The sequence below is a fragment of the Armigeres subalbatus genome, chromosome 3, assembly GCF_024139115.2.
Source record: "Armigeres subalbatus isolate Guangzhou_Male chromosome 3, GZ_Asu_2, whole genome shotgun sequence".
In the NCBI taxonomy this organism is placed as follows: domain Eukaryota; kingdom Metazoa; phylum Arthropoda; class Insecta; order Diptera; family Culicidae; genus Armigeres; species Armigeres subalbatus.
Genome location: NC_085141.1, coordinates 143,418,672 through 143,432,762, shown reverse-complemented (window position 1 = coordinate 143,432,762; position 14,091 = coordinate 143,418,672). Strand labels below are relative to the sequence as shown.

The 14,091-nt window shown below is 39.2% G+C and overlaps 1 protein-coding gene across 1 annotated transcript in view; it reads right to left on the bottom strand.

The window, feature by feature from the left end:
• Positions 1-25: 25 nt before the first annotated feature.
• Positions 26-14,091, bottom strand: part of LOC134227087 (uncharacterized) — a 51,604-nt gene continuing 37,538 nt past the window's right edge. Inside the window, exons 3-6 of the mRNA XM_062708330.1 lie at positions 7,422-7,532; positions 5,917-7,314; positions 1,927-2,056; positions 26-1,816 (exon numbers count right to left, since the gene is read on the bottom strand). Coding sequence (XP_062564314.1) covers positions 1,455-1,816; positions 1,927-2,056; positions 5,917-7,314; positions 7,422-7,532 — 2,001 coding nt within the window. The 3' untranslated portion in view covers positions 26-1,454. The remainder of the gene's footprint in view (positions 1,817-1,926; positions 2,057-5,916; positions 7,315-7,421; positions 7,533-14,091) is intronic.

Sequence of the window (14,091 nt, the reverse complement as noted above, 5' to 3'; positions counted from 1 at the left end):
CACATAAAAAAAATAATTTCGTGTATAATTTTCTCCACTAATTGTTTATTCACATTTCAGATTAGTTAGGCTATTCATGTGGCAAACACTATAGTTTTTAATGATTTCAACAGCGGTGCCACATCAGTCACTTTCTACCGTTGACAAATACGAAGACTTATTGATCTGCTGCGAATATAATCTGTAGGTTCTCTAAATCATTTAGCATTCAGCTTCCCTCATCCAAATGACCAAACAACATTCAATCCAATCCATATTCATCGACTTAATTCTAAATACATGGCACACATCATATGCGTTTAATAGTAATGTCGGTTCAAGATTTGGCAATGAGGCAGACATATTTTTGTTAGTTCCCGATTGGCACATTATCTAGCGGCATTTTTTGTAGCTATGTTGCTATGTACTCTAAGTTTGAATGCAAAATTACAACTGCAAAACAATGGCACTACTTCCTTGACTGTTTACACGATGATTTAGGCATTTTGGCACAACATCATATGTCGTAAAAATTCCCAGTTTATGTACTCTTTACTTCGCGACATGGTTCTGCTTTGATACAAAACTGCGTGTGTGAAAACGATACCAATGTTGTTTCTATGTACTCTATACACACAAATAGTTAAATGTATAGTTTTTGTTCAGGGTTTGGATGAGATCATTTCTATCACTATGCCTAAGGTCGTTTTCACTGCTAGTCGGTGACCTATTCCAAATGTTGACAGTAAATAGAACAGTAAACAGAGATTGAGACTGGTAGAATGGATATTTTGACGTTGGCTTTCTAAGTCTAATTCAATTAAGACGGCTAATTTGGCATAGCCCGACGTTTCGGTCCCGTGTATTGGACCTTTTTCAAGGTATAAGCTGTCGGCCGACTTTCGTTACATACGGAATGAATGCCTAACTGCCGACAGCTTATCCCTTGAAAACGGTCCAATACACGGGACCGAAACGTCGGTCTATACCAAACTAGTTGTCTTAATTAAATTAAACTGAAAAAGCCAACGTTAAAATACTACTATTTATCAAAATTTGGAATAGACCGCGACCAGTGAAAAATGTCTAAGATGTTAGTCAGAGAAGTAGCTTGCAAAAATTCTCATTGTCTCGAGCGATCTATTTATTTCTATTTCTGTCGTTCTAACATTAGTAATTATCTCGAATTTCACAATAGCGATATTGTGTTCAGTCGAGTAGCCAACAAAGAATTTTCTGTTCTAGGTTACACAGCATTTAGAAATTATTCAAAATTTCTGGATATATGTTAACTTGCGGTTCATGAACAACCGGGGGTTTATGTCATTCTCATTGATTTGTGTTTTTCATATCATGCATTTAAAACGTACGAGATCTAATTTTACCAAAATTTTAAAATACTTTTAAGCTCTGACCTCAGGTTCTTAGAAGTATTTTAGCTTTAGCAAATATTAGTATTCGTGCGCACAGAATCGTCATAAGTTTACTTTGGCAGCTTTGCGTTGAGTTTCGAGTTTCAACTCTAACATTGTGTACGGAATAACGGATATTACTAGCAGGATGGCGAGGATTATGATCTTGGGGGCCTCGCATAAGATTCCGTGCCCGGCAAAGGTGATGCCTAGGCCCAGGAAACGAAGCGCCTGCAACGGAGACATCACTTCGGCTACCTTTGTGCTGTGCGATACGGTCACGAGAGCGGTTATCAGGGTATCCCAAACGGCGTTGCATACTCCCCAGGCGGCCGGAATAACGTAGAGAACGGCACTGTCATCCCGCGAGGGTTTCCAGCGGAGCAGCACCAGTAGAAGACAGGCGTGGAATATGAAACCGGCAACTGAAAATATGAAAAAATAACTGAATTATCGGATGGTTATTGGTTTTGAATCAACACGAATACACTTCTTCTTTTTGAAGGAACTCCTTAGATTCTAATAATTCACTTACTTATAACGACGACTCGTTTAGTGTGCCTTAGTAGCATGCTTAGGGTACACGCTGCAATGAGTTGCATGACTCCCATTCCGATCATGGCTCCAGCTACACTGTTTGGACCCAGCTCACATGATACGAATGCCTTGAGAAAATTAAAGAAAATGCTATAGCTAGGAACTGTCAACGAATATATGGGTATTTGTATTGCAGAACATGCTATGTAGCTGGAAGTGGCACTCCCAACAGAAGACAGGAATAAAGATATCGATTCGTCATTGGTAGAACCAGGACCACAAGTTAAGAAGTAACCCAAGTCATGTGCAACAAATGTTTTACCAATAACATTTATTTGGAAAGCAACGAATCTAAAATTTAAAAATCTGAATAGGGGAACTGCTCCTTGAATTCATACCATGTACCCAAATCAATACCATTCGAAAACAAAGAATTGGTGCGCTAATTGTTTTATTTCTCATTTTTGTGAATTTTTTCAGCAGTGAGCACGCCGGAAAACAACAAAACACGTCACAAATTGAGCCTAAATTGCCTGTTTTGCGAATGTTATTGATATAGGAGCATGTTATTAATAATGGAACAGATACCCTATTCAAATCTGCTGATTCAAATCCAAATCCAAATCCAATCCAAATCCAATCCAAATCCAAATCCAATCCAAATCCAATCCAAATCCAATCCAAATCCAATCCAAATCCAATCCAACCAATCAAATCAATCCAAACCAATCCAAACCAATCCAAACCAATCCAAACCAATCCAAACCAATCCAAACCAATCCAAACCAATCCAAACCAATCCAAACCAATCCAAACCAATCCAAACCAATCCAAACCAATCCAAATCAATCCAAATCAATCCAAACCAATCCAAACCAATCCAAACCAATCCAAACCAATCCAAACCAATCCAAACCAATCCAAACCAATCCAAACCAATCCAAACCAATCCAAACCAATCCAAACCAATCCAAACCAATCAAACCAATCCAAATCCAATCCAAATCCAATCCAAATCCAATCCAAGTCCAAACCAAATCTAATCCAAATCCAATTCAAATCCAATCCAAATCCAATCCAAATCCAATCCAAATCCAATCCAAATCCAATCAAAATCCAACCTAAGTCCTCTCCTCATATTCATATCAAATTTTATTCTTGATTTTATTGAACCAAGAGAAGATTCAATTTTTTTGAGTAGGGTATCCTATCATGGTTTAAAAAACGTATCATGGTTTGAACCATTTTGAAATCAGTAGAAATTACCATCTCATTGGCAGGAAATGAAACTAAAACAGTATGAATAGCATATTTAGGTATACTGGAAGTGATAGAGTTTATTTAAACAAAAAGCTATTCCAACTCATAAAACTAGTGGGACATCGAAGATCTTCACATCGATCGATCTTAATATTAGGATCTGAGCTCAAGGAGAGTTTAGAGTGTCGTAGATAGCGAACGAGTTCTGTGGTGTGTCTGTACTGGTGTAATGAGGAACTCTGGAGCTATTCCAACTCATAAAACTACTGGGGACATCGAAGATCTGCATGTTGATCGATTTGAATATTAAGATCTGTACTCAAGGATAGTTTGAAGTGCCGTAGATGTCGAACGAACTCTGTGGTGTGTCTGTAATGATGTAATGAGGAACCGTGGAGCTGCTCCAACTCATAAAAATAGTGGGGACATCGTAGATCTGCATGTTGACCGATTTGAATATTAAGATCTGAGTTCAAGAACTGTTTGGAGTATCGTAGATATTGGAAAAGATCTGTTATACCGCTGGACAGACGCGGGATATTATCATAAAGGATTTCAATTTCAATTATTTAATCAGAATGTGGTAAACAATGGTGTTGATTCCTTAGAACATCAAAATTAGAACTCAAGGATAGTTTGGATGCTCTAGATCATCCTAGTGACCATAACCTGACCTGGGCAATATTTTTCCTGGATGGAACAGTTAATTTTAAACAATTTTGCTGAAGAAAGCAAGGCTCTATCTCTTAAAACTGATTTTTGACAGCTGATTTTCGTCTTGGGTCATATATGACCCATCCGTATTGAATCGGTTAAGTAATAAAATGGAGCGATTTAAAAACGTCCTGAATTTGCGCTAAATCCCCCCCATCAGTGGCATAATTTCAAAAAGCTCGTAAAGGACGCATTTTCTGATACAGGAATGAGATCAATATATCAAAAGAACGCTATTTTTATCTGTAATCGATTGACATCATCATACAATTGAGAAACAGTTTTAAATTGTTAAAATAGTAACATTTATACAAGGTAAAAACTGATCATGGTTTGAACTAAATTCGTACCATGGTTTGAACTTGTAAATGCGCCTAGCTGGAGCATTTTGTTTACATTTCCAATATGAAAAAATCGTAATTTTCATATCGATAATTTAGACGATTTTCACACGTTTCGAGTTACTAATCTAATGCGAGAAGATGAACAGTAAAATAAATTTGCTTTTCTATAGATTTCCTCAGCGTTTCATGCATGTGATTAGTATTATATTTAGGAGCTGCTGCAGTAGTTCAAACCATGGTACGAATCAAAGTTACGTAATTAATAAGTTTTTTCAATGAAACTAAGCATAAATATGTGCACCCAGGATGTTTTTAGAAAGATAATGAACTAGAAATCGCAGTTGTAACATGTCCCTTTAATGAAATAAATCAACTTTGTTTTGACGGCTCATCTGAAACCCGCCATTTGGTTCAAACCATGATTGGATACCCTATATTTTTTAACATTAGCAGGTAGCTTTCTGTGCCAAATACAGCCCTTATACATCAAATCAAGGATTGAATCTCCGAGTATAACGGGTGGGCATATAGTCTAAGTCACTAGCCCTTTAACCAGCGGCATGATGACAGTCAGCCGCGAACAGAAGAAGAAGAAGAAGAAGAGTATAACGGGTGCTCCCACGAATCAAACATCACAATGCCGCTCAGAAAACAGCCTTGCAAATCTGTCTCCTTATCTAATGTAGGGGAAGGGGGGGCAATATGCCCTAGCCAAGCAAACACTGCTCTATTGTCTTATTTGTAACGCTATTCATAGGTATTTTTACATTATGCATCAGTTAAACAAGATAGCTAGTTGATGCCATTCAAAAATTGTCAAAAATCTCAATCATATTGATAATATTCACATTTCAAAAAAGTGGTGATAATCTGTTGCCGGAAAACTCATGAGGCAAAACGCCTTTTAGCTGGCAGCTCCTAGGGAACAAAGTACCACGCGTCGGCAAATCAGCATTCTAGTATGGATAGTCCGTGGAGACGCAAGTACTTTGTAGGATATTGCCACTAGGGCGTTTTGCCTCGCCAAGATGTTTCTTCAAAATGTGGAAATTTTCGGTTTTTCCGACCTTCCCATGCACTATTTTGAAACTTTCTTCGCCTATCCTACATAATTTTAGATCTAGTTTTGTTACGGACATATTAATGACGGTAAATATGAGGGAAACCATAAAAGGTGTTTTGCATCGGGGGGGCGTTTTGGGGCCTCTTCCCCTATTTACGTTCAAGAAAATTCATTGACTTGCTGATCTCTGCTGATCTATTACATAAAATGCTCCGATATTAATCCTTGGAAGACTGCCACTCCACCATAATGAATTTCTTTTAGCAGGAACTCGTTGGGTTGGTGACCTGTTACTCCAATTAAACAAAGAAATTTCCTAAGAGACCTATCGGAATTCTCGCCTAACTTTTCATAAAAACCTAAGTAACATTTTTTCATGAATTAATTTGAATAGCGCAACCAACAGAACAACATAAAAGCTTTTGATTGCAGTACTCAAATTAATTCATGAAAAAAATGTTACTTAGGTCCTTTTGAAAATTAAGCGACAATTCATCATCGGAGCCCTGTCGCTCCGGTATAAAACAAAAAAAAAACCTTTGGAGAAAAAAACCCGTCGAACAAAAATATGCCTCCGATACATCATACACATGTACTACATACTCACCTTCATGAAATCCGCCAACATGTATCCCTGCTCAGTTCCAATAAAGTAAGCCATCGGACCGGCAAACAGCAGTGTATCTGACATCTTTCGAAAAGAGTCGAACTTGACGTTATGTTCGATATCCGACGTCAGTCCGGTAACGGTCAGCGCAATTACAGCGCAGATAAGATACAGACCCATCAACGGAATGGTTCCGGTGTAGGATTGTAGACTAAAGGAATTTATCGCGCTACTGTTTATAGGGATGTTACGATCCCAAACCGGACACATATGTGATCCGCAGATACGCTCCCCGTAGTCGTTGGTTTGAAACGTGCTGTACGGAAACCGATCCAGCTGATAACCGTCGTTCTCGTGATGCTGCAACCGAATGTTGTACAGGAAAAAGACGGTTTCCTTGAGTGAGGGCATACTTGGTGTTACCTTGCTCGTAGGGTCAGTATCTGCAAAGGTTTTGCCAGTCGATGTCGGCGCTACTCCGATGGACGGGTTAGCTAGAGGTATTCCACTCATGGATGTACTGTTGATTTGCGTAGTAGTAATCGTACCACTAATATTAGTTGAAGACTGAGCCGATATGTAAAAGCAGCCGACGCGGTTCGACGAGGCACACGATAGTACAAACGACGCTATGATTGTTCCTATGATCATCCCAAAATCGCCAGCAGCTCGAAACCATCGTCCAAGACGTCGAATGCTCTCGTCTCTACTACACAACAGTCTGTGATCATCGTAGTTGTCGGCGTTGACACCTGCCATACTGTTACCACCACACTCCGGTTGAGAACAGCTTAGTTTGCCCGCCATTGAGACTACCAAGGTTTGCTTGCAAATCACAGATGGACCCAATATCAATCCAAGCACAAGATATCCCGGAACCAGCGATACCAATACTGGGTAGATATGGGTTGCTAGAAACACACACAACCCTCCGTAAATGGAGGCCAATACAATCGAGTAACCAAATTTTCTCAGAATCTTGGTTGTAGCTAGACACATGAAAGCCGTGACGAGGCAACATATACTGAGCAAACCGGAGCCAACATCTGGCCCCATAGCAAGCCAGGATTCTTGCTGGAACCATGTGGAATTTGAGCCCTGCAGTCCAATAAGAGGAATCAATGCCGTACACATGAATCCGTGAGCAATGGTGAGCAGAATAAAGTTCTTCGTGACCTTACGCCGCACGTGCGTAGGAATTTTGTGCCGGCAGCCATAGCTACGATTGTTCACCGTTAGTAGCCTTCGAACCGAAGTAGCTCCGATTGAACTGTTGACCGAGTCCCGGCGGCGATGGCCGAGCGTTGAGCTTTGGAAAGGGTATCCCACGGTCAAAGGTGGAGCCACTGCTAAACGATGACTGCGCGAGGAGGCAGGTGAATAGTTGGTGATGAATTGCTGCGGAATTGATACGAAAAATATATTAGAAAACTGAATGCGATTCTTCTTCTTCTTATTGGAATTACATCCCCACGATTGAAGGTGTAGAACAATTTGGATATTACCTCGATCATAGGGTCGTCCCAGATGTGATGTGCTTGGCCTGAGCTTCGGGTGCGCATAACTTTCCTCGCCGCAGGAGGACATTTCTGAAGAAATGCTTTAGCAGCTGCAACCTGTGGAAGAGAAGAGACAATATTCAATATAATCAAATCGAAGATTCTAAACGCACAAAAGAAGAATTCTAAAAACCTTGCTTGTACTATGTTCGCATTAGGGCGTTGTAACATGTTATTCGGCTATCTTGATAATTTGTTATACATGTTATTCAGGATGTAGGGGCCCTCCTTGGCCGTGCGGTAAGACGCGCGGCTACAAAGCAAGACCATGCTGAGGGTGGCTGGGTTATATTCCCAGTGCCGGTCTAGGCAATTTTCGGTTTGGAAATTGTCTCGACTTCCCTGGGCATAAAAGCATTGGCGTAACTAATGAAAAATTCTAGGGGGGGCTAACTTTTTTTTCAAACTTTTCTATTTTAACACTCATAACACAGAAAGTTTACCATTTTCGCTCGATTCAACTAATGTATATTGTTGGTCTACCAGATATCAATGTAATGGACGACTTAAATATTTCAAATGATGTTCATCGACGCTCAGCCCTGGTTTAAACATCTAGAAATCTCGTAGGATTTCTAAAATCCTTGATAGGTTTAGAAAACCATAGGTGTTGGGCTAACCGTAAATAGAATGTGAAGCACGATCCTGATTTTCAAAGGATTTTTTGATTTGCTTCGAACCTAGAATACATTATAAATTAAATATTGAATAAATTAGTTAGCTAAACTCTTTTCGCCAGCTTTGAATTCAGTGGCCTGACAATTGCTACGAGCTTTCAAACGGCGATCTAACCACAATAAACTAACGTTTCTTTTCTGTTAGAATAACTTCTAGGATGATTAAAAAATAATCAGTTTTACGTCCCAATACAACTTATTGGTCGTTAATTTTCAATTTAGTTTAAAAAAAAAAACAAATTAAGAAGTTACATAGGAACATTTAACACATATTTTCTCTCAGTAGGTCTGTTTCACGCCTACTGAGATATTTTCACTGGTTTCATTGCTGCAGCGACAATAGGAGTTTAGAGAATTAAATAGTACGCGGAGTTTCTAAAATCCATCCGAAAGAACACAAAGTTCTTCTAAGACGAATTAAGTACTGTCCATTTCCACCAGTTAATTTTCGTTATCTTTGCAGATACGTATTTCGACCACAACTGTGTGGTCGTCTTCAGTGTACTTGACTCGACTTGAAGAAAACAATCGCAACTTACACTATTTATACTACGCTAGGTACCTAATCTAATCTTATTTGCCTACTTTATTTACCTATACAGTAAATTACTTATAGGTAAATTACTTATAGGTTACTGTATAGGTAAATAAAGTAGGCAAATAAGATTAGATTAGGTACCTAGCGTAGTATAAATAGTGTAAGTTGCGATTGTTTTCTTCAAGTCGAGTCAAGTACAAGACACTGAAGACGACCACACAGTTGTGGTCGAAATACGTATCTGCAAAGATAACGAAAATTAACTGGTGGAATTAAATGGACAGTACTTAATTCGTCTTAGACGGTTTAATACATTCCACTAAACGAGCTTAATATATTTTTCTGACAAAGTTCTTTCTTATTCAACTTTTAGTTACCTCTACTTGAAATCTAATAGTTTTACCGAACCTTTCTCAAGAAGCCTACAGTGATTATTAAAAATGCGATGCATCTTTTAGGATTGGTATTAGTTAGGAAGGTTGAGATCATACGCTCGGTTTAGATAACAATTACTCACAAAACCCTGAAAAAACTTGAAAATCTCAAGAAATTGTCCATTATCCATTAAGTACTTGTAATACTTATAAATAATATATTTTTTAATTTACTTATTGATGAGGTATTTCCTTTGGTATTTCATAAGTTATAACGTGTTTTGAGGGATCCAAATTTTGTCGTGAGCAAGCCTTATAACAATTGCTCGAAGTTCAAAAACTTGAGCGAATAGATTGCTGTAGTGTTTCGAAGAGAGTAATTGGATAATGAAGACAATCCTTTCTCTGCATTTACCCCCGTATATAATCAGTGGACTAGATATGCGTAATACTTATACAAAGTAACAAATTTTCTAGGGGGGGCTAGCCAGATCCTAGGTGGGGCTATAGCCCCCCCTAGCCCCCCTGTAGTTACGCCAATGCATAAAAGTATCATCGTGTTAGCCTCATGATATATGAATGCAAAAATGGTAACCTGGCTTAGAAACTTCGCAGTTAATAACTGTGGAAGTGCTTAATGAACACTAAGCTGCGAGGCGGTTCTGTCCCAGTGTAGGGATGTAATGCCTATAAGAAGAAGAAGAAGAAGAAGTGCGAACATAGTATTATCAAGTAAATAACCGTAAGCTTTTCTTCGCATTATTATAGGGATTTGGTACCTCCTCAGCCAATTTGCTGGGAATTTTCACCTACCGCGAGCAATATGAATGCCAATGGAAATTAGGCTCCGTGAATCTCATTCTGTAGAAAAGCTGTCGAATTTTCCTCCAAGGAATCCTTCGGAAATCCTTTTAGTAAAGCCACACGGAGTTTCTTCCGAAATTCTTGCAGTAATTATTTCGGAAATTTTGTTGGAAGAATTTTTCAGGTATTTTTTTCAGAATGAATTAAAAAATAGTAAAGAAATTTTCAGAAGAGTTTGTAACGGAAAATTTTAAGGAATTTCCAAATGAAATTTTCATACGAAATCTTATAGTAATTTCCGAATGATTCTTAAAAGAATTTCTGAAGTGATTCCCGAACATTTTTCAAGGGAATATCCGAAGGTTTGAGACTAATTGAATTAAAGGAATTCCTAAACAAATAAAAAAAAATCCTGTTTTTTTTTCGAAAGGATTCCTAAAGAAATTTCTGAAGGTATGTTGAAGGATTGTTGAAGAAATTTATTGAGGAATTAAGTAATTTATTTTAACTAGCACAAACCAAAATTTTTCATAATAATTGGTGACTTCAATGCCAAACACCGTTCATGGAATAATGCTCAAAGCAATTCCAATGATAAAATTTTATTTAAAGATTGTTCTGTGGGCTATTATACTATTCAATATCCCAGTGGACCAACTTGTTTTTCTTCCAGTCGAAATCCTTCGACAATTGATTTAGTTTCGGATTCAATTCAGCTGTGTGGCCGATTGGTAACTCATGCTGACTTTGACTCTGATCACCTTCCTGTGACGTTTGAAATCTAACAAGAAGCCATTTATAATCTGATAGCAGAGCAAATGAAAACTCGACTGGAACACTAATATTTTTGTTCAGAATAATGACTCGGAACAGAATGAAGCAGCTGAAGTGGAAGACACCGAAGCTCCGAGCACGGAATTAGAATCGGATGCAAGTGAAGATCTTAAAAAAGTTTGCACAGAGGTAGAGGCAGTCCAACCATCTGCGCTCCCTCCGCATTCAACTCCAACTGGTGGCAATGAGCATTCCACTCCGAGGCGTAGCGAGAGGGAGCGCCACCGACCAGGCAAGTATTCTGATTACAAGGTCACATACAGTGTCCTACCTCAGAAACTTGTCTTTCCACAGGATTATGGCAGCCAATCCGGAAGTAGTCAGCCGTCTGCAAGGCGTATCGCGCTCCCATCACATTCCCAAGAAGATGTGGAACTGCAACATATTTCTGAGCCCAGTGATTGGGAGCGCTCAGCAAGAGGCAAGTATCTCATCACATCGAAAATAAATCACAAACTCTCCGAAGCATGTCGTCCATAGAGTCGTAATGAGCCAGGGACCGTTCAAGAAGCGTTGAATCGTCCCGATCGTTTATTTATTTATTAACAGACTAAGGCCGGAGTGGCCTGTGCTGCACATAAAAGACTTCTCCATTCAGCTCGGTCCATAGCTGCACTTCGCCAACCACGTAGTCTGCGGAGGGTCCGCAAATCGTCCTCCACTTGATCGATCCACCTTGCCCGCTGTGTACCTCGCCTTCTTGTTCCCATCGGATCGTTGTCGAGAACCATTTCCACCGGATTACTGTCCGACATTCTGACTACGTGCCCGGCCAACCGCGGTCTTCCGATTTTCGCGGAGTGGACGATGGATGGTTCTCCCAACAGCTGATGCAACTCGTGGTTCATTCGCCTCCTCCACGTACCGTCCGCCATCTGCACCCCACCATAGATGGTACGCAACACTTTCCTTTCGAAAACTCCCAGTGAGCGTTGGTCCTCCACGAGCATCGTCCAGCTCTCGTGTCCGAAGATAATTACCAGCCTTATAAGCGTTTTGTAGATAGTCAGTTTGGTACGGCGGCGAACTCTATTCGATCGGAGCGTCTTGCGGAGTCCAAAGTACGTACGATTTCCAGCCACTATGCGTGTCCGAATTTCTCTGCTGGTATCGTTATCGGCGGTCACCAGTCAGCCCAAGTACACGAATTCTTCAACCACGTCGATTTCGTCACCACCGATAGAAACTCGTGGTGGGTGGCTTACATTGGCCTCTTCCTATCATGTACTTCGTCTTCGACGTATTGATGACTAGTCCAATCCGTTTAGCTTCAGTTGATGTGGGCTTCCTCCATCCTCTCAAAGTTACGTGCCATGATATCAATGTCGTCGGCGAAACCAAATAACTGGACGGACTTCGTGAACATCGTACCACTCGTGTCAATCCCTTCCCTTCGTATTACTCCCTCTAGCGTAATGTTGAATAGCAGACACAAAAGACCATCACCTTGCCGTAACCCTCTACGCCGTTCGAAGGGACTCGAGAATGCCCCTGAAACTCGAACAACGCACATTACCCGATCCATCGTCGCCTTGATCAACCGTATCAGTTTATCCGGAAATCCGCTTTCGTGCATTAGCTGCCATAGCTGGTCCCGATCGATTGTACCATATGCGGCTTTGAAGTCGATAAATACGTCCCACGTTCGTTCTCCAGAACCGTGACAGGCATATACACTAGGGTGGACCACACAAATATGAAAAAAAAAATCAAAATCATTATTTCGAGACGTAATACGTCGTATACCCACTGAAAATAAAGTTTTTTTCTCCCAGAAACGAAGTACACCATGCCATGCTATGCTATACTAAAAGAATGATTTTGAATTTTTTTTTTGTAAAGGTGGTACACCTTAATATACACCCACTGGCTGCGCCAGAGTTCTGGTAATGGTGGGCACCAGCATTTTTAGGTGTAATTAGTACATTGAAAATTTGGCGTCAGTAGTATGAGCTACAATTGGCGTTGGTTAGTCAAGCGATAAATCAATTTTAAAACAAGGTTACAAGGTTACAAGATTTTTTTTTGGAATATTTTTAATGTGTGATCATCGATAGACTGTAATTGTGACAGTTCGGGGGTTTCCTAGCAAGCAATTCCAGAGTCAAAAGCGGCTTTTATTACTGACCAAAATTCTTTCGGATGTAATCAAGAATTTCTTAGGAATTAACTTCTGACAATTTTTTCGTAAATATCTTAAATAATTCTTTAGGAAATACCTCCAGGATTTTTCCAAAACATTTCAAGAATACTGCCAGAACTCTTTTGAAAATTATTTCAGGAATTCCTTCGGCTACCATAGCTCCTCCAGAATTTCCAGCAAGAATTCGTAACGGAGTTTCCAAACGAACTCCTTAAGGCATTTCCGATATTCTTAAATTCTGGAAATTCCTTTATGAATTCCTTTGAAAGTTTTTTCGGCAATACCTAAGGAAAATCCCTCGGAAAATCCTTCAGGAATATCTACAGAAATTGTTTAGGAATCAAATACCTTCGGAAATTCCTTTAGGAGAAATCCTTCGAAATTTTCAGCAATTTTTTGGAAATTCCTTTGGGAACTTGTTCAGAAATTTATAAAGGAATGTTTTAGGAAATCCTTTAGAAAGTATTTAAGAACTCCTCTTCCTCAGAAACTTCCTTCAAGAAGCCCTTCGGAAATCATTTTAGTAATGCCACATGGGAGCTCTTCTAAAATTCCTGCAGTAATTATTCCGGAAATTTAGATGAATTTTTCAGGAAATTTATTACAGAATGAAATAGGAAATACTAAAGCAATTTCCAGAACAAATTTCCATACGAATTCATCTGAATAGTAATTTCCAAATGATTCTTAAAATAATTTCTGAACGAATTTCTGAAGTGATTTTAGAAAAATTTTCAAAGGAATATCCGAAGGTTTGAGACTGCAAGAATGTCCGAAGAAGCAATTTTCAAAAGAAATTTGTGAAGGAATTCTCCTAAAAGTATTTTGGAAGGATTCCTGATGTAATTTCCGTAGGTATTGCCGAAGGAATTCCGACTAAGAAACTAAGAAATTCTTTTACGATATTTCGAGGAAGTTGTCAAGACGCAAGTATTCCTTAAGGATTTTTAAAAAGGTTTTCCTTAGGGGATTTTTGAAGGAATATCCTGATGCATTTCTAGAAGAATTTCTGGATCTTTCTCATGAGTAGTTTTCTGATAATTGGTCGGACGAATCCTTGAAGGAAACTCTAAAGGAATTCTTGAAGGAATGTACAGAGAAATTCAAGGATTTTAAAATTCCTTGAGAAATTCCTGAAGGGAGCCGAAGGAATAGAACACATGGAAGAGAAAATTTTCTGAAAACTTGCTAAAGAAATTCCAGAGTTTCCAAAAGAATGTTTAGCCAATTATTTGAAAAAAAAAAT